Here is a 19295-nt window from a genome sequence, read left to right as displayed (position 1 = left end):
AGGGTGAGCACGTGGAACGCCTCAAGCTATTCCTATGTGGGTGCAGGTACATTTCTGGTGAACAGGCTATAAGGAAGAAGACGGCTTGATGAATATCCCACTATCATTTTTTCTTGCGAAAATCAGATTCTTTGATTGTCCCACAGAAACTCGGGGGCTGGCATCTCGTACGCCTCTATAGGCTGCTTAGCACCATGGTGATACCAAGAAGTAAGGTTGATTGCCCTCCGGGCTTTCAATGCCAGTCTTAGACTGCGTTGTCTGCTTTTTGGCAGAGTCCACGGTGAGAACGCGGACGTGGGCGGAAGAGTTGCTCAGTACCTATCGTTGGGCTGCAGGTATGCACGCAGGCCCGACAGGAACGTCAGTCTCTCGGAGGCTTTAGATAGACATAGCGCAAACCGAGTCTTCATTGAAGGTATTCTTTGATTTCCCATACCAGAAGGAGCTTGAACCTGGTCGTTAACTTGGCGCGGCACCTGCCTTTTCTGCATCTGGCGTATGCTGGTGAGAAGTTGTATCTTGTGGTGACGGCCATAGATGCTAGCATTTGGGGTGGCTGGGTAATCAGGAGGCCAGCACTTGGCCGATAGTCAAAAGCGATCCATGGGACATGATGCCATGAGGATCTAACTTCCGAGGCCCCAACTAGCGTTTCTTGGTAATGGCTGGCACGCCCTCGCTCGCGCGTAACTCGGCGAGTCTCTTCTCGCGCTCGATGAGCCTCTCCTTCTCCTGCTTGATCATCTGTTCCACCGTCTTGTTGGCCTCCGCCAGGCGGTCCATCTCACTGGCCTCCCCCGCTTTGCTGTATTCGTTGCCCGGAGTTTTGTTGAGCGGGATCTCCGCCGTCCGGCCGTTTTTCTGCTGCTGGGTCTGCTTGGTGTTCTTGCCGCCCTTCCCCTTCTGCGGCTGCGTGGCCCCCGTCGCGGGGCCTCCGGTCAGGAGCTCGTAGAACTGCTCCACCGGCTCGTTGAAGACCACCTCCTCGTAATTCTGGCTCGTCACCATCTCCCGGCGTTCCTTCTTACCCTCCGCATCGTCGCCGTAGGGATGCAGCTTCAGGCTGTGCCACAGCGTCTGGGGCTTCTCGTTGGATTCCGGCACGAAATAGAGCTTGATCTGGATCTCAAATTCACCCCACCCGGTCTCCGTCACCTCGAAGGGGGGCTGTTCGATCGTCCGGACATTCTGCGCGTACGTCTCATGCAGCTTAAACTGGACCTTTTTCAGCCAGTAGGAGATGTCTTCGCCATTGACGCCTTTGACGAAGACGCGCCATTGATGCGTGTGGTCGGCGGGTACGTGGGGGGGTTTCTTCGCGGGATCGAAAGGTTGGGCTTCGCTGCCGAAGACTACGGGTACTCGAGCGTTAGTACAGAATAGAGAGTGATGGGAGTAAAGTGATGTTGGCGTACCGAAAGGGCGAAACACAGAGACACCCTTCAGATTCATCTTGTCAGCTGCCTGGTCCTGTGCCTTCCTCTGACGCAAATAAGGGAGTAGAATTAACGCTCACCCTCACGCGCTTTGTACCCGTTGCAGAAGGCATGTTTAAGCCTGAGAAGGTTTCTTTGTAAGCGTAGTCGTGTCGGAGGACAAATGTGTTGGAATTGAATTGCAAATGGGCGCATGTAGGATGCAAAGTGATCTTGTCCCTGTCGCGACTTTCGCCCGCAGTGGCACGTGACAGCCGTGGGTGGTGATACGATAAGGAATTCCTCGGAAGCTCCGCAGCTATTCTTCTTGCTCCGGCGATCAAGCTCTCTTTTTCGAATTCCCATTCGACCATGTTACCTTGATGTTCACTCGTTGCTCTTCATATTCCTCTATTGACACCATACCTTACGCTCGGACTGTGTGATTAGATTATATAATTAGCAAAATGGCTGCTAAACGGGTCGTTGTCGCGGGTGGTAGTGGTTTCCTGGGTAAGTATACTCCGCACGTCGCGCACGCAAGGAAACGAGACTGATGAAGTCTATCCCCTTCAATAGGTTCAAGGATCTGCAAGTCTGCCGTCGCTAGGGGCTGGTCGGTCACTTCACTCAGGTATATTATTCCATTGATGGCCGGATAATTGTCGTTAGGCCTTGCGCAACCATACTGATCGTCACGGCATAGTCGTTCGGGCGAACCGCGGTGGGAGACCGTTACAGACTCGGTCAGTCGCCCGAGCTGGGCGAGCTCCGTCGAATGGGCCAAAGCCGACATCCTCAAACCCGAGACATACAAGGCTTTCCTGAATGGAGCCACGGCCGTGGTCCACAGCATGGGCATCCTACTCGAGGCGGATTACAAAGATGTGGTGCAGGGAAGGGAGCCGATTCTTAGTGGCTTACAAAGAGCCTTCAGCGCCTCGAGGCCTGGCAGTCAGGATCTTCGGGAGAGAAGAGAGGGCGAGCCACTTGAGGTCCGGGACCGCAGCGGGCAGTTTACATACGAGCTGATGAACAGGGATTCCGGTGAGTATGCAGTGCTCGGACGAGGGATTTAGGTTCTACTCAGGGAAAATTTGGCCTGGATGCTGACAGTTGGGGTCATGATCTTTAGCTATCGCCCTCGCCCAAGCGACACACCACGAGCGGGTTCCTACCTTTGTCTACATTTCTGCTGCGTCAGGAGCACCGGTCCTTCCCAGTCGGTACATCACAACTAAGAGAGAGGCGGAAGCAATCATAGCGGCGCAGCTACCGGAACTTCGAAATGTGTTCGTGCAGGCACCCTTTATGTACGATGAGAGTAGAAAGTTCACCCTGCCGATTGCACTCGGTGGCTTTGTCGGATCTCAAGTCAATGCTCTGCTGGGAAATAAGCTTGATTTCCTCGGCTCTATGGTAACTAAGCCACTCAAGGTGGACGACGTAGGCGAGGCCGTGGCAGAGGCCCTCGAAGATGAGTCTGTTCGCGGAGCATTGGGGGTACAAAAAATTGAAGCCCTAGCCACGAAGGCTTGGAGAAAAAGCATGCTTTGAGCACTGTTTGAATCGCACAGTATGTCTATACTTTTATTTCCTTAACTTGATGCTGAAGAATGTCACAGGATGATATAGAGCCCCGGTGTGCAACAAGCCCTTCGCAACATTGAGGGATGGACCGTTCAACCACTGCTTAAATGGCTGACTCTTGGCTGTGTTCAAGACGAGTTTGGATATCCTAGCATGAGGCATCTCTTGGAAGAGCTGCAGAGCGACACTGCTTCAAGGTGGAGCGGAAGCAATGACATGATGCTGGTATAGTGTATTTGTACAGGGAAGGCTACCAATCGATACCCCTAGATTAATCTTGCCCCACGATCTCTGCCAACCTTAGAAGTAAAGGGCGCTCTTGCTCTCTGTAAATGGAGCTCAACGTGATTGGCATCGTGGTTCTAAGCTCAATGAGTCAGGAGCTTGGCTATAAAGCGACTAGGCTATTTCAAGCTTGATCGCATTGCTCGGAAAGTTAGGTCCCAGCAAAGGAGACCGCATGTAAGGACCGGGAGGTGTAGAGTCACTCGAAAGTGAGCCAATGTTCGAATATTCCGAGGATGGGCATTTGGTGGGTGAAAATCATCGGATCCGTTCAAATCATAGTTCCACGCTCAAAGCTGTCGCGAATCTCGGTAGTATACTGTTGCACAATTAGACATGACACCAGAACAAAAGGTTGACGGCACATACCTTGTTATAGAAGCGAGCCAGTTTCTGGTTGAACTGTTTGTTCTTCTCATTGATGTAGGTGACGTCACCATCATCATCTCCGCGGCGGTCTCTCCGCTTCTTGAGTCGAACCTCCTCAGCCTTTCTCAAGTCCGCGACCAGCTTATCAACAGCTGCCCGGTCAGGCCTGTTTTCCGTGAACCCAACAGTATCTGCCGTGGAATAGAAGGTGCCGTTCTTATCAACCGCGATCATTTCGCCGTCGTTGGTTTCCACAATTTCGAGGTCCCCGTTGGCGGCGGCTTTTTCGATGGCTGCCATCTTATCTCGCTCATAAACTTCCAAGTCAGGTTGCAACTCCCGCAGCTGTCTCTTGTATACTTTGCGCGCATCTTGTGTATAGTCCTGGAAGGCAACGTCATCGCGATGGCGTTGTTTCTTTTCCATCCGCTTGTCCCATTTTTCCGACTCATCCACAGTCCAGTCCCAAGCGCGCTTGCGCTCAAAATCCTCGCCCGCGGCCTCTGTATCAGCTTTTAGCAGGTTATGCGATGCGAAGGCATGCTTGCGCGAGATCGATGAAAGTAATGCCGGGTCGGTCGCCAGACGTTGTGTTTCGGCGGCAGTTTCCTTCATGTTGCGCTCTGTAGCCGTTTTCTGGAAGGAATATTAGTAAAAACGCGCATTTCAGACAAGGCGAATTGTCGAGTACTTACCGCGCGAGCCTGGAGAGCTTTGAATCTCTCTTTGCGCTGGCGGGCCTTCAAAGCAGCATCATCCTCTCTTTTATCTACTTTCTTCGAGACGTCCTCGACGGCAACAGTAGCGGTAGGCTCCTGGGAGGCATCGCCTGGCTGTTTGGCAGGCTGCTCCTGCTCAGAGTCAGGATTGCTTGCCGTAGGCTGTTCGATGTCGTGTTCGGTGGGCATTTCGCGGAAGTATGCACAGAATCGGGTCGCGATGATGTTAGAAATCAATGGTAGGTTTTAAAGTAACGTGATGATAGAGCGCTGGGTAATGAAAGAAGTCAAGGTTGGGGTTCGTGTTACCAGCGTGGATGTTGAAAGAAAGGTTGAGGCTGAGGTCAACTCTGGCTCGGATTTGCACGACTCGCCGCCCTTCCGACCGCCTTTTGACTTTCCCCTGATTGTCCGATTATCCTTATCTCCTCCCCCGACCCGCCCGCCCACTCACCCCCACAGAAGGCATGTCATACCATACAATATACTCTGGTTGATCGACCTCTAGTCTCAACCATTCTATTTCATCTCCATGCTAAAGCCACGGAATCATAGCCACTTGCTTGTATCTAGGCGCAGACTGGACAAGAGATCAGTTTCATGCCACATAACGCTCCGTCGCCACGTTGACCTTTGCGCTAAGCAGAGGTCTCCATATCCTGAGGCCACTCCGTCCCAAACACTTCGGTTTGCCCTGACTGCTACGCTGAAACGGCCTGAGCATGATTTATCTGATTCAATCTTGGAATCGCATTTATCTCAAATCCTACAGGATAAGTGGCCGACATTCTCCCTTCCTTCGCCACTTTTGGCCACTCTCTGGCCAGACCCTGAAAGACACGCTCCCAAGGCCTCGCGCCTCGATACCAGTCAAATAAGAAGTCTTCCTGATCTGCAGGACTTCATTGAAAGTAATGTGATAAACAAGGAAGGATGCAGACTTCTGCAGTCCCGGCAATGCGTTCCTCTATCGAAAGCGTTAGCACTCTGCGAACGGCACAATCAATTCCGAGAGGTTCTCTCCGCTATTCATGGGATTATTACGCGGGTAGAGAGGATCAATGGGCATTGCTCGCAGCGTCTGTATGTACTGGGCATGTACTATGCAGCACTCGCATTCTCAGTTCCGGCTCTCAAGCGCTACTTGGAAGGCTATCTAGCCTGTGGTTCGCAACGCTTAGGTCCGAACGAGAGCAGACTCCTAGCTCACGCTCTCCTTGATGCCTCAAGGTATCTTGCATTCTGCGAAGAAACTCGGGACATGGGTGCGATGACTGGCCTAGTGACTGGAGGTGCCCAACCGAGCAACAATCGCTTGCATGACATTTTATATTGGGCAGGGCCTGACCATCGGAACTCATGGTCTGGCTCTTATTTCACCTTGCTCGTCAAATTGAACAGCAAGGCACTACAGGAAGCTCTATGGGCTAAACTCATAGAGGATCTGTCGCCTGAATCACACAAAAATCAGTTTCAAGCTGCCTATACGTGCGTGGAGGCCTTGGTTGACGCCGGCGATACGCAACGAGCTATTGCATTCTTGAAACAGATATCGGAGCGCGCTAATAATACTTTACCATTCTTCTCAACGGCCAAGTCACTTTGCTACGCTCTCCCCGCTGATAAACTGCAAGCTTCCCTAATCGGCGAGGTAGAACATACTGAGATTCTGAATCGACTTCTCACAGACATGGAGAATCGACTGGGCATCCGCTGGCAATCCAACTTGCTACTTCATTCAAGTGCTTCTGAACCCCTCACGGTTGCTAGCGAGCAACCATTGTTGACCATCGATGGGGATAGCACTGGCTATGATAGCGTTGAGCGGCTTCTCACACAAATTCATTCCTTTGGATGTTCAAAATCGAAAGCTGACCTTGGTCAGATTGCCGATTCTCTCAATGAGCATGACGGGAGGCTGGTGTCTAGTCTGGTCATTGCTGATGCTGATACAAATATGGAGTATGCTTGGTGTTCCCAGAATGCCCCACTTGACTTTCCGGATTCTCTTTCGTCTATTAGAACCGACTTTTCCAAGCCTCGGACACCCTCTACACTAGGTTTACTTCGCGTTAGCCCTGATCCTAGCGGTCAATATCATGCCGGCAAGCGATCCCTGCATTTGATGCAGCTTGGATACTTAGTCGCAAGGCCAACGATGCCTCAAGGGCGAAACTCGCAAGATGCCACTAACTGGGAACAGACGGGACATATTATTGCCTGGGATCGCTTTCATGGGCAGCTGGTTGCGGTCTTCGTTGGACCTATCCATGGCGCAAGCCAACATTGCATAGAAGCAGGACCTTCGAATCTGCGGTTCGGTCTAAATTCCATCCTAAGTGTGAATCTTTTCAATGACAGACCGACACACTGCTCCAGCAATCGTGTCACTCCAATCGGTAGTGGTGCGACGAGATATTATGTTGATGTGGACCCAAGCCCGGACTTGTCACCATGAGGGAGGTTGTTATTATCATATCTGGGCTTCATTGGTACGCAGAGGTCTTGTGGCTCGAGGCATGCAGCCACGACCCTTTCTTAGCTTGTAAAATGCCTAACCTGCCGGGTGTAGAGCATTGTAAATACGCTTTAGGCTTGGTATACTCTTATCCAGCCGAGATGGCACAATGTGAACCAATTATCTAGTCGAGGAACGGAGTAGTATCCACGATAGAGATTCGTAGATATGGGACTTGAAAAGATCGCCTCAAGCACCCAAAGTAGAATATTTTAGTGATTGCAATGCTTTCTCCGTGGACGAACATAGACAGTACGATCCATATACACCAGAGACACAGTCTGTTATGCTCTGGCATTTACCAGGTAAATAGCAGTATTGTGTTAACACGGGGCTGACTTGCCTTTGCCTAGAAGCCAATGCAAGATTCGAGAGTACTAGGATCCTTTGTCTTGGTGAGTGCCACAGAGGTACAGGCACCACGAAGCTTGTCGGTCTGGACGCCAGGTCATCCCTGCTCCCTTACGCCCAATGCACTAGTTCTGCCTTCATCTGAGCGAGTTATCTGATTGCATGAAGATTTGTAGAGCTGCCATATGCTTGAGGATCAGCATCCAAGAGGGGATTGGAGGCAATAGCGTAATTCACTCGGAATAGTTGCTAATTTGCTTTCTGCCTTCTATTTTCTCTTCTCTATCTTGCTCTCTCTTTTATTTTCGCCTATTTGTCCAGATGGCACTTGGCCCCAATTCAGGTTTTTCTTTGTTTCGGTAGCCGTGCAGTGCATCTCCGAGGAGTCTATCTGATCGAATGATGTTCTGGTTCGGGCTGTAAAATGTGCCTTGGTATCGAATTCCAAGTTTAATATCACAGCCATCATGCTGAAGAGATCTGTGACCAGACAGGCTCAGCCGGAGAGCCCCACGTAAGGTGAATGGGAGTTCGAGGTAACTGTTGTCTGGTCGACGAAGTCTGGTTCCGGTGTACTCCAACCGTCATGATGGGAACGCCCCAACCGGAGTCTGAGCCTCTCTGCTTCCCTTTCACACTTCACCCCGCGCACATAGCTTATGTGGTCGAAAGCACAGCCAGACGCTTAGTTATGGCGATGCCTGAAACCGTGGGATGCTTTATGGCGGAGGTGCAATGGACGGGGTCAAATTGCTTGTGTTGTGATGGGGTGCCGGTCACTTGATTCACCCCCTTCCTTCTTTCCTCCCCCTACCTCCTCCACTCCACCTCTCCAGATCCTTCTTTTCCGATGCTCCTCCTCAGTGGACAATTCTTTGGCACTCATTGGCGTTTGATTTCAAGCCCGCTCGATACATTCCCACTCCACCTTGGCATCGTGTGAACCAGTCCAAGGAAATAATGCTCAGATCTCCCCGGTTCGAGCGCTCCACTATAGTTTGCTGGACATTTTCCGGAATGACTACTCCGTCGCTTTGATTCTCCTGGGGTGCGGTCGCCTTCGGGGACCTCGTATTGCGAACTTGGAAATGGTCCAGTTGCCTGCTCGAGGCTGATGGCTCGGGGCTGCCTACACGCAGCGCTAAGTGAGATTCAGCTGCCTCGCTCGAGTCAGCGACTGCCTGGTCGCCTCGCTACCTCAATGCAAACGCAGGGCTGCGGCCGCAAGACATGAGGGAAAGGGATTCGAGGATAAAGCGGCCCCAGAACCTTGAAAAACAGGGCCTGCAGCATTGAAGGTTCGTCGTGTGCACAAGCAGGGCCGTCACTGTAGTTATTGTCCTGCTAACGGCTGCAGTATGGTAGCCTCCAGAGCCAGAGGTCCAGACCAACAGCTACCCGAACGCAAATCCAGGAGTGGGCACTAAGTACACATAAATTCCAGGAACTTCAAGATACTGGATGAATCACAGGGAGAACCGCCAATTCCTGGCTGGTGCTGAATCCGCCAGCATACAGCCAATCCCACAGGATCCAGGGAAGCCATTCAACCGTCAAGACACATCATTTGTTCTTCTCGGTAAGGCAACCACTCACATGCATTAGCCCTGTTCGCCAAGTCGCCTGCGAACAATCGCTACGATGCTAATGCACTAACAACACCACATCCTTTGTCGGTTAAAGATACTTTCGCTTTGGACCTTTAATGTGGGTCAGAGCACTAACTACGCTATACCAATCAGCAAACATGAAACAATCTGGGGCGGTGGCCATTCAAGGGATCCTATACCGCATTGCAAGGATGAAAAGCTTACCTCGCCAGTTCAGAAGCCACACACGCATCACCCAAGCGAATGTACCCCGTTCTATGGATTTTATATCCTAAGCACTATCGAAGAGAGACGGCACGGGCCTGCAAACTTCAGTCGCCTGACAAATCCGCTTCTTTCAACCTTCTTATTTGGTAACGCCTTTGTGACATTGCAATCGAGCCCTGTCGAGGATACTCTATTCCGGCTACGCTTAGTCTAACTATGGATTCCCAGCACTATGGCCTACCGTAGTGGCCCGTGCAATGGTCCAATAGCCACAGCACGCCACCATCAGCAGCGGCTGGAACCATGAGCGACGGCTATCCCGTTCCCCACAACTGCCACTGGTGTCTGGTCTTTACAGTCTTCTTCAGCTGTGAAATGCTCCTGCTTCGACGTAAGATGATGAGTCAGAGCAAGAGACTTGTCGAGTTTGTAATACAAGCACATCTCGAAGCCAGAAGAGGCCCGAACCTCGAAGGTGATGCAGTTGCCAAGGCATTCGAGACTGCATGACAGGATGGCAAAATTTGGGATTTTGCGGTCAGAATTGATCACCTACTGTTTATTCTACTGCGAGCGACTGTATTTGCCTGCAGGTTCTTTTCTCGGGACAGAGTTCCGTATGGGACCGGCAGCTCGGATACAGTGATGCACCTCCTCGACTCCACCAAACAGCTTTCTAGTGGGTTCTTTACAAATCCCACAACGTCATTTTCCTGTCCCTTCAATGTGCTGCAGGCGACTCCTGTATTGGGAAATCCCAATACCAGACCATCACTTCGGTAGTCGTCTATATATCTTGCTCACTTGAATCCCTGGTAGCTTCTCAATGTGCAGGGGAATGAGTCGCTGTCAAAAGCGATCATGGAAGTTCGCGGGTATCTGGCGTATCACTGTTTGTTCTGAACTGACAATTATACACATGGACCAATCAGCGGTTCTAATGATAATATGTGCTAATTCTGCATCATGCGGTACGATCTGCGACCACCGATCCCTCGCTACGTCGCGTTCTCATCTTTACACAATGGCCCTTGGTGTTGCGTCTTTTCAAATAGTGGCGCAGCAGACCAAACAGCAGTCTCCCTGGTTTCACAAGGGGTGATTGTGCAAAGAGGTCAGGGATTTTGAGATGATTGACCCCTCATCTAGTTCAGCATCAGGCGGCTCGTTGGAGTAGTTTACTTCACAGTACTTGGTGATGGTTGATCTGCTTAATCAAGCTGCCCTTCTACGTCCCAGTTCCGGGACACTCGGAAGCGATATCCATGTCTGCATCCATACTGTACAGGTACTCATTGTTCTTTTCTCTACAGCGAACACCTTCCGAGAGACCATATAAGGAGCTGCTCCTAATGTTCGTTTGTTGATGATCAAGACCTCTTTCAGGCTCTTGCCGGACTCGCTCGGTCAGTACCAGACACTAGCAATGTGTTGTCACACTACCAACGGAGACTGTCTCAGTACCATCCTCTTGGGGGCTGTATTCAAACGACTGGAGACCAGATGTTCGATAGAAATCCCAGGATCCGGGAATAGACCATGCTGGATCCTGTCAGGGACGCAGTGTTGCTGCAAGTCTTGATTTTCGCGCAATGCCACACACATACACAGTGGGCACGCACAGGCTCTCTCACAAAAGTATTACCCAGCCTGCCGATTTCCTCGGATCTGTTTCTTTTCTTTTCTTTTCTTTTTTTTTCACGGCCACATATGGAATGGATTCAAATTTGCAGATTACTGCTTAATTTAGGGTTAGTCAACATTTCCTATCGTCGCTGAATCAGTTGCGTCATCCGACAAGCCAAAACGCCTTATAAGCAGCGGATTCACTGCAAATCTCAGCACTTCCATCGTCACTACCTGCAGCCGCACAAGTGGTGCTATGAGCTGGTTGGATGGAGGTCGGTGGAACTCTTCTCTTTTCTGATTTTCCCTACTTATTTCCCCTCCCACTCTATACCCCTTCCCAAACAATCGTTTTGTGGGAAATTTCTGGCATTCGTCAGGACGAACTAATAGATGACTGTTACTCTACCAGTTCTCCTCGTAGGAACGTCCACCAACGGCGGACCATGTTCTTTGGACCCTTGAATTGCCCCTAAAATCCCCGCCAAAAGCCGTGTTTCTACACCCCTACCATATTTCTGCGAAGCTACTTTCCGTCTGGAACCTATTATTATGCCGCCGCGGGCTATCATTTCTTTTCGAGTCAAGTGTCACCCCCTTCTTGTTTGTCTCCTTTTTTGGGCATCACCGAGTGCGCCTTAATCTTATTGAGCTTTCGGTTCGACCCATCAATTCGTGATCCTATATATGGATGTTCACTTTGCAGAAAACGACCCGTGGGATCAGTTCTTAGCACTTGCCGATAGGAAGAGGAAACAAGACCCACCGACAAGAAGAAAAACCACAGAAAAGGAATCCTCAAGGAGATCACCAGGAACAAGAATTAACGGAAGGAGAGCTTCCGAGCGCCAATTGTCTAGATGTCGAGGACGCCGCTGCATCAATGGAGACATGCCACATCCAGCGGGCAATATTCTGATGGGCGGGCCCAAGCCGCTGGCGACGACCATCAGGCGCTAACAGGAGCTCCGAGTCATTCTCATCCCACGGACGAGCTTCCGCGCTTCTTATTTCCTGGCTCAGCCAGTCAGACTTATGAACCCACTGTCGCATCTACCGCTTTCAACTCTAGATTGCCCTATCAGGAGAGGCTCTGGGATAGTGTCGCTCATCCGAAGCATGATGTCCCTTCGGTTCCTCCGTATAATACTGGTAGTCCAGCTCACTTTGAGGCTCAACGGTCAAATGTCTTGAGAAACGTGGAGTATGCCTCATTTTCCTAGTTCTTAGTTTCCATCCATTCTTTTGTTGGCTTTGGCTCGGTCGAGCTCAGATGCGTGATTATGGTTCTGTTATCGCTTGACTGGGTCATGCACGCATGTTTCCGGTTCACATTCTCATGATGAGCATGCGCGTGCAGATTACCTTCACTGTACTTTGCTCCCACATTTTTCCTTCATAGCTGCGACAAAAAGTGCCATGTGCTTTCTTCCTGTCAAATCACTAATTCCTGCTGACAGAAACAGCGAACTCTCCACGGCTGGCCCAAGTCCTGGTCACTGTTATGATTGTACGGGGGGGTCTTTCGCCAGCATGGCCGCGGAGAAGCGTCAGATACAACAGCCCCAAAGGCAGAGTACGACGAGTATGCCTTCTGGATTTGAAAGACTGCTTCATCATTCGCCTACGCCGTCCCCTCCCCCGCGGCGACCGTCCTCAACCTCACGATATCACCTTCACATCAGACAGCAGCCTTTAGCTGCGCGAGCTTGTGGCGCGGGTGATCGAGATCGACGGCCTATCGACCCACCTCCCATCATCCAAATGCTTCTGACAGACTTCGATCCGAGATCCTCTGACGACAACGACATCCTTCAGGATCCGCGATTCACTGTGGGCTGTTTCCTCATCCCCGAACCCGGATTCTCCCAATCAGACGTGCACGCCGAGGGTACGGGTAGAGTGGATGAATTGAGCCAGGGACAGTCTACTCCTCTGCTATCCGGAAAAGCCTTCGTGTCGCCTTTCTATGTCGATGAAGATCCGGACCCCAGCACAGCGCCAGCCCATCCATCCTCGTCGGGCTACTACGCACCCGAAACGGGCGCATACCTGCCACCAACCACTTACCACGGCAGCCCACACATCCCGGGACAGCCTGCTACGTTCTACATCTTCTCCGACCTTTCTGTCCGTACAGCTGGACTGTACCGCCTCCAATTCCGTCTGATGAACTGGGGTCACGTGGAAGACACTGGCAAGTCGATGCCGATCCTTGCCGAGGCTTGGACGAATCCTTTCCGCGTATTCCCGGCCAAGGACTTTCCTGGAATGAGGGATTCGTCCCTTTTAACAGAGGGATTGAAGGAGCTTGGGTTTGTAGAATTGAAGACGCGGGGGAAAGGGAAAGGGAAGGGTCGAAGGAGGTGATACGTAGAACGCTCCAAAGTGCTTCCGCCGGCAGCTGGGTGGGGGGGGAATAATGACAAGGACCGCGTTGTACTGGAAAAGGGAAATCTTCGGTTTTTCCCATCCCCCCAGATGATGTTCCGTGTTTTATATCTCTCTTTCAATTTTTCTTCTTCTTTTCTATGATATGATGAATGATTCTGGTCGGAGGAGTGACAGTATGCAGAGAGCGATCAGAGGTATGCAGTCGCGCTACGACGAGCACAGGGGTGGCGTTACGGGTGATAGTTAAGTTCAACCTGGGTCTTGTCATACTTTCCGATTCTGGTACCCATGAATAATTCCACCTAAGCGCGTCAGTCGCAATCGCATTGTCTACTGCGCCTTCAAAATTACACCAGGCCTACTCGGACAAATTCCCTCCCCACTGCTCCGGGATCTCTCTTGTGTTGGAACGGCGTTCTTACTCTATGCTTGGGTATCACAGTCATTATAAAGAGTGCACAGAGAAGAAATCGAGCTTTCAGCAAAGCCGCCCACACCTCACTTCACCGAGTCCGATACCGAGTCACGAAACCCACTCGCACAAGGGGCAACCCAACTTTCATTTTGTTGATTGTTCTTCCCTAGAGGACGAAGTACTCTTCCGGGATCTTAAACTTGAACTGCAGATCCTCCCATTTCTCCAGAAGGCTCTGCACATCCACCTTGACCTGCGCCCACTCGGAGCCCTGAAATTGGGTGGCGCGAAGCATAGTGCGGATCATCTGCTCGCCCTCGGCCAGGCGGCCCTCCTCGCGGGCCATGACGGCGGCGACGACGACGGACTCGGGGCTCCCATACGCCGCCGCCAGCTCGAACAGCTCCCGGGCCATGGCGCGATAGTGCGTCAACGACGGCCGGCGGGATTCGGCCCAGAGTTCGTCGCGGAGCCGCTGCCACCACGGGCGGTGCCTCTCCTGCAGCAAGCCCAGGCCCTCCTGCGCAGGGTCGACCGGGCGGGGGAAGTTGGTGGTGGCGGATTGCCCGCGCCGCGGGTACCGCCCCTGCGCGATGAGGTAGTAGTAGCAGGCCAGCCGGCGGGTGGCCCGGCGGTGGCCCGCCATGACCGCCATGTGCATGTACTTCTCGTACTGGTCCCACCGGCCTTGCTCGCGCAGGTGGCCCGCGTACCGCACGAGGTACTCCGGCTGTTTAAACTCATCGGCGGCCCGGCGGTAGATCTCCTCGGGCGTGTGCTTGGTCTGGTACTTGTGGTCCAGCATGAGGCCCTGGACCCAGATGTAGGTGTCCCAGAAGGAGTCGATGGGCGGGAAGTACAGCCCCGTCTCGAACCCTGGTTCGAGTTTCTTGGCTGGGTAGATGAGCTCGAGAAGTTCGTCCAGGAGGGCCATCGCCTCGCGGTACTGTTGTCGGTGGCAGAGGACCCGCGCGTGAAGGTGCATGGCGCGCGGGTCGGGAAAGGGGCCCGTCGCCAGGGCTTCGACGGCTTGCAGGATCGGCACATCGCGCGGCGGCGGCGGCGGCGGCGGCGGCGGGGACTGGCTCTTGCTGTGCGCGCGCATCTCCTTCAGGTAGTTGGCTGCTTGGATGTAGATCGCGGGCCGGACTTTGGCCAGCGCGGTGGCCGAGGAGACCCAGTGCTGGAAGGGTTGGTGGTGTGGGAGGATGAGCTTGCCAATTTTGAACACTTCCAGGGGTGTCACTAATGGTTCCCCAATTTGAGGAAACATGGTTAGTAATCGATCTTCGCAGGAGGAACGGATAACCCTCCCGGACTCGTCACGCTTGAAAGCCAGGATTTGATAGAAAATGTCACGTACAGTTGCGCGGGTTATTTTCAACTGCGGCCAGGGTCGGAGGGCCGCCATGAGCACACTCTAGCAAGTGTAGGCCGGTGGCTTCGAAGATTGGCCACGTGATGTCTGTTGTGAGGTCTCTGTTAAGAACGGCGTCCGCCCAGTTGTCCATGCCTCCTGTTGCGAGCCACTTTTTGTGAACGGTGAGGTCGCCGGTGATGCGAGACTCCGGGCCGATTTCTGCAGGGTGGGGAGGAGAAGACACGCGGGCATCCCTCATGTTGGCGGCGCGTCGGAGCGCAGGAGATTTCCGAGGTGTTCGATACAAGGCATTGTTGGATGAAGTGGTGTGGAAGCAGGAACTGGGCGGAGGTCGGGGTGCGAGTTGATTATGCTGAAGGTGGAAGTGATCTTGGGCAAGGCGGGAGCGCAGGTTAGAGCTATAGTGCAAGCTCAGGGAGGGGCTTGTGCCAGAATGCAGACGTATTTGGCATTGTCGTCTGATGCTGCGTGAGGACCCAGGGAGGCACATGGCGAATCGATAGGAGGGGCGTACAAGAGTGAACTTCAGGAAGGGTGGGTTGATGCAAAGGCGGAGGAGGGAAGGAAGAAATCTGGGATGGAGTTCGGGCTTTCCGCATCTCCGTCCACCTTTCTTTCGACACCCGCGCCAAAAAGAAAACAACAACAATGGCGCCAGAATGCAATGGACTGATTAGTATCTCACTCAAATGTCTTCAAGGATGAACGAGGTCTTGCTTCTCTGTCGCGCATTTCCACCGTCGTACTCTTTCAACCAAAACAGACTTGACAGCTACTCGTCTCATCAAAAATACTACGCACGAGCCCATGAGGATTTGCTAGCAAAACTCGGATGACAGAGAGACCACAACAAGTTTCTTTCTTCTTGTTTCCACATTGTCCAATCGATAAAGGTGATAATGTACATTCGCCGCCTTTTTCCCGCTTTCCATTTATATCAGAAAGAAAATAGAATCTCAAGAGATATAGGGACCGGAGAAAAAGATAATAAAGAAAAGGGTGATATAACAGAACACAATACAATAAAAGAAAAGGGTGGTGCGAGATAAAAACTCCAGCTCGATGATGCAGCCCAATCACAACGTTCCAGGCCATCCAGGTTCTTTTTTCTTCTGTCCCACCATCTAAGAAAATGATAGCCAGCCACAGAGCGAACCCAGATGGACCGGGTAGCATTACAAAGGAAAGTCCCCCCACGGACCCGTCAGATGACAGTCCGCTCTTAGTCCATGGTGACCTTGGCACCGACGGCCTTGAGAGTCTCGATGATCTTCTCGGCCTCTTCCTTGGGGACGGACTCCTTCAGGGTCTTGGGCGCCGACTCGACAAACTTCTTGCTGTCGACCAGGGACAGACCGAGCATGTTCTTGATCTCCTTAATGACCTTGGCCTTGGAGGCAGCGTCGATGGACTCGAGCTTCAGGTTGAACAGAGTCTTCTCCTGCTGGACAGGAGCCTCCTCCTCCTCGGCGGCGGCGGGAGCGGCGGGGGCAGCGGCCATGGCGAAGCCACCGACGGGCAGGTCGGGGATGTTAAGGCGGGACTATAAGGTGACAAGGTTCTCGTCAGCAATGATCTTAATGAGTTTCAAGCGATCACATCACATGAGCGATTGGGGCCGGGACAGTTCGATTGATAGGAACCCTGTATCAACAAGTCCTGGGGAAGCTGTTGCGACAGGGCCGGAGGAGAAGCAGAAAACGCACCTTCAAGCTAGCGACCAAGTCGGCAGTCTCCAACAGGTTCAATTGGCTGATCTGATCGACAATCTGGGTGATCTTGGGGTTGGCAGGAGCAGCAGACTCCGTGGATTGCCATCTCCGGCTGCTGGACAGGTATGAAGCGGAGGAAACGCGCAGGGAAGCGGTAGGGCGGACAATCTGTCTGCAGCAGCGAGCTGCGAACTGGGTAGACATGGACATGCTGGGCGTGAAAGGAGGCGATCTGGACGGGGGCGACAGAAGGTGGCTAGGCCGAGGGGATTTAAGCTGCTCGAAGTGATCGAATGCTCGAAAAGTGCCTTTGCGGGAAAAGAAAGTCGAGTCTCGGTCCGGAAAATCCAGTCGCGTCACGTGATACCGGCACCCGCTAGTCGGCGTCCTGTCAACAGAGAATCAAGTACTCACTATGTATATCAGGAACGGTCAGGTATATTATAGAACAGATCAACAGCAGTAGATGAAGTATTTCAGGATGTACGAATGAGGATAATAATCTACCACTACTGTTACTAGAGCCTGCGAACTATACAGATGCCCATGGATAGGTCAATGGGCTTTTCATGATTATCGTGTCTCTATCACATCCCGTGCTTTTGAGCCTCCAATGGATATCATATTCTCCTAAATATTACATTTAATCCTCATCCCAGTTGGGGTTGGGGCCCGGTGGCTTAGGACCACCGGCCTGTCGAGCAACAATGATCTGGTCAACGCTGAGCACCGTCCGGGCAGCCTCGCTCGCGAGACGAATTGCCCAGCTCTTGGATGCTAGCAGGTCCAGGATGCCCTCCTCCACGGCGTCAAGGGTTCCAGCTGAAGAGCTAATCTCCAAATCCACACCCGTGGTCCAGTAAGGCTCCTCCTTCTCGGAGCTGCCCTCCTCTGCAGACGATTCCTCCGACTCATCATTGTTGGAAGACCGGTGGTGTGCGGTGTAGAGACGAGACAGAACCTCAGTTGCGTCCAGACCAGCCGACTCGGCCAGGGTGCGAGGAACCACTTCGAACGCTTCAGCGTACTTGCGAATAGCGTGCTGGGGCAAGCCAGGAGTCTTATCCGCGAAGGCGGAGATTCTCTCCACAAGTTGAGTCTCGGTGGCACCGGCACCAGGAACCAGGCGGGGATCCTTGGTGATAGCTTTGACTGCGTTGACACCATCGTCGATCGCACGCTCAACGTCATCGAGATGGTTTTGGGTAGCGCCACGCAGGACAATGGTGGACGTACGAGTGACAGCGTTGGCATCCTCTTGACGGAAGACGGTCACCCGGTCACCGCCGATCTCGGTAGTCTCGACAACATCGATGCTACCCATCTCGTCGGGCATCGGGGCGCCCAGGCGAGCGAGAGGGGTGGCGCCAACAACACGGCACAGTCTGCGCAGCTCGAACTTCGAGAGAATCTTGATCACAAGGATGTTGAAGCGGTTAAGGAAGTGCATGGCCAGGTCACCAACGGTGGAACCGCAGACGACAACACGCAGACCAGAGTCGTAAAGCTCCTTGATAGCCGCCTCCAAACGCTCCTCCTCGCCCTTTGTGAAGTCCAGCATTTCCTGCGCGTTCTTCAACAGCACGGTACCCTTGGTCTCAGTCTGAGAAATGTCGATGGGGCAGCTGAAGACTCCAACCTTGGCCTTGGTAGCCTTCTTGATCACACCATCAGGCTCTCTGCCAAGAACCATACCCTTGACCACACGAGACTGCTCCAAGCCACCTCCCATGATCTTGACGACACGAACGTTGTCGACATTGAAGTTGGCGGGGTTCTTGGGGAGGACAGCAAGGACAGCCTCTGCAACCAGAGAGGCCAGAAGATCTTCGGTTCCGGACTGCTTGCTGGCGACGACTGTGCGGAGAGCCTTAGTAAGCTCGGTCTGGGAGCGAAGTTCTTGAAGGCGATCGACCTCGAGATCTATTGTCAAGCAAGCGTCAGTAATTGTTGAGTCACTCGTTGCCTGCCTGGATCGTTGTTTCATAGCAGCCCCTGAGGCCGCCGAGCGCTCCTGGCCGGAAGAATCAACCCACCTTCTAGCGTCTTGAGCGCAAAATTTTGTGCCTTCTCGTAGCCCTGAACAATATCACTCGTCTTCAAGCCCATGCGCAGCAACTCCTCGGCCTTCTTCAACAACTCTCCGGCGAGAACAATGACCAAGTTGGTACCATCTCCCATCTCCTGATCCTGCTGTTGACTGGCCATCACCAACAGCTTAGCAGCGGGGTGCACAACCTCCAGTTCACGGAGAATGGTAGCCGCATCCGAAGTAAGGATCATTTTCTGCAAATGGTTGATGACAATCTTGTTGCGACCGTAAGGGCCCAACGACGTCAAGACAGTCTGAGCAATAGCCTGGCAGGCTTCGATGTTGCGAATGACGGCACCATCTTCGGCATCGTGGCTATAGAGAATAAAATGTCAGCCGCTGTCCTACGATTATAACCCCAATCCATATCATATAAGTTTACTGGCCTGCTGAACCTGGCGGTATTGATGGCTTGAGGGGCGGGGACATTCCACGAGTGGGCTTTCGCTTACCTCTGGTACCCAGGCTTGAAGAGACCCGCCTGGGAGGGTCCGGGAAGAGACAGTGACATGATGAAGGGATACTTCCTCTGGAGTTTGGGGAAATATCCAAATGGAGAGAGTAAGGGGACACTTCCTCAACACTGGCCTGTAGCTGTTCTGGGAATT

The 19295-nt window shown here is 52.6% G+C and overlaps 8 protein-coding genes across 8 annotated transcripts; 3 read left to right on the top strand and 5 right to left on the bottom strand.

Annotated features, from left to right (window-relative positions):
- Positions 1-648: 648 nt before the first annotated feature.
- On the bottom strand, positions 649-1455 carry yaf9 (YEATS domain-containing protein YAF9; the record flags this gene model as incomplete). Its single annotated transcript, XM_020200633.1, has 2 exons — positions 649-1355; positions 1419-1455. The coding sequence occupies 2 exons, from the start codon at positions 1453-1455 to the stop codon at positions 649-651; spliced, it is 744 nt and encodes a 247-aa protein (XP_020060393.1).
- A 430-nt stretch (positions 1456-1885) lies between these two features.
- Positions 1886-2975, top strand: horA (ubiquinone biosynthesis protein COQ11; the record flags this gene model as incomplete). Its single annotated transcript, XM_020199166.1, has 4 exons — positions 1886-1931; positions 1998-2052; positions 2125-2465; positions 2554-2975. The coding sequence occupies 4 exons, from the start codon at positions 1886-1888 to the stop codon at positions 2973-2975; spliced, it is 864 nt and encodes a 287-aa protein (XP_020060392.1).
- Positions 2976-3564: 589 nt separating this feature from the next.
- On the bottom strand, positions 3565-4570 carry ASPACDRAFT_22438 (pre-mRNA-splicing factor SYF2; the record flags this gene model as incomplete). The annotated part of the gene is made up of 3 exons (XM_020199118.1): positions 3565-3612; positions 3663-4298; positions 4358-4570. The coding sequence occupies 3 exons, from the start codon at positions 4568-4570 to the stop codon at positions 3565-3567; spliced, it is 897 nt and encodes a 298-aa protein (XP_020060391.1).
- A 258-nt stretch (positions 4571-4828) lies between these two features.
- Positions 4829-7072, top strand: ASPACDRAFT_112318 (uncharacterized protein). The gene has a single exon (XM_020195635.1). The coding sequence runs from the start codon at positions 4914-4916 to the stop codon at positions 6837-6839; it is 1926 nt and encodes a 641-aa protein (XP_020060390.1). The 5' UTR covers positions 4829-4913; the 3' UTR covers positions 6840-7072.
- A 5154-nt stretch (positions 7073-12226) lies between these two features.
- ASPACDRAFT_39664 (velvet factor family protein) lies at positions 12227-13063 on the top strand (the record flags this gene model as incomplete). Its single annotated transcript, XM_020200632.1, has 1 exon — positions 12227-13063. The coding sequence occupies one exon, from the start codon at positions 12227-12229 to the stop codon at positions 13061-13063; it is 837 nt and encodes a 278-aa protein (XP_020060389.1).
- Positions 13064-13668: 605 nt separating this feature from the next.
- ASPACDRAFT_57387 (uncharacterized protein) lies at positions 13669-15121 on the bottom strand (the record flags this gene model as incomplete). Its single annotated transcript, XM_020203235.1, has 2 exons — positions 13669-14747; positions 14866-15121. The coding sequence occupies 2 exons, from the start codon at positions 15119-15121 to the stop codon at positions 13669-13671; spliced, it is 1335 nt and encodes a 444-aa protein (XP_020060388.1).
- Positions 15122-15719: 598 nt separating this feature from the next.
- On the bottom strand, positions 15720-16825 carry ASPACDRAFT_75538 (mitochondrial 54S ribosomal protein bL12m). Its single transcript, XM_020204480.1, has 2 exons — positions 16590-16825; positions 15720-16426 (listed from the first exon to the last, which is right to left on the bottom strand). The coding sequence occupies exons 1-2, from the start codon at positions 16803-16805 to the stop codon at positions 16106-16108; spliced, it is 537 nt and encodes a 178-aa protein (XP_020060387.1). The 5' UTR covers positions 16806-16825; the 3' UTR covers positions 15720-16105.
- Positions 16826-17112: 287 nt separating this feature from the next.
- ASPACDRAFT_75537 (chaperonin-containing T-complex subunit CCT8) lies at positions 17113-19265 on the bottom strand. The gene is made up of 3 exons (XM_020204479.1): positions 19140-19265; positions 18632-19002; positions 17113-18518 (listed from the first exon to the last, which is right to left on the bottom strand). The coding sequence occupies exons 1-3, from the start codon at positions 19196-19198 to the stop codon at positions 17239-17241; spliced, it is 1710 nt and encodes a 569-aa protein (XP_020060386.1). The 5' UTR covers positions 19199-19265; the 3' UTR covers positions 17113-17238.
- Positions 19266-19295: the final 30 nt, after the last annotated feature.

Source organism: Aspergillus aculeatus, assembly GCF_001890905.1.
Source record: "Aspergillus aculeatus ATCC 16872 unplaced genomic scaffold ASPACscaffold_2, whole genome shotgun sequence".
Taxonomy (NCBI): domain Eukaryota; kingdom Fungi; phylum Ascomycota; class Eurotiomycetes; order Eurotiales; family Aspergillaceae; genus Aspergillus; species Aspergillus aculeatus.
This window is presented reverse-complemented; position numbering and strand designations above follow the sequence as displayed.

Bases quoted from the DNA above. Each gene is read 5' to 3' on its own strand.
- ASPACDRAFT_112318 (XM_020195635.1), top strand. From the start codon at position 4,914: ATGCTAAAGCCACGGAATCATAGCCACTTGCTTGTATCTAGGCGCAGA.
- ASPACDRAFT_75538 (XM_020204480.1), bottom strand. From the start codon at position 16,805: ATGTCCATGTCTACCCAGTTCGCAGCTCGCTGCTGCAGACAGATTGTC. The intron at 16,427-16,589 runs GTGCGTTTTCTG...GTCACCTTATAG, and splicing joins ACTTGGTCGCTAGCTTGAAG to TCCCGCCTTAACATCCCCGA.
- ASPACDRAFT_75537 (XM_020204479.1), bottom strand. From the start codon at position 19,198: ATGTCACTGTCTCTTCCCGGACCCTCCCAGGCGGGTCTCTTCAAGCCT. The intron at 19,003-19,139 runs GTAAGCGAAAGC...TATTCTCTATAG, and splicing joins TTCAAGCCTGGGTACCAGAG to CCACGATGCCGAAGATGGTG. The intron at 18,519-18,631 runs GTGGGTTGATTC...GCTTGACAATAG, and splicing joins TGCGCTCAAGACGCTAGAAG to ATCTCGAGGTCGATCGCCTT.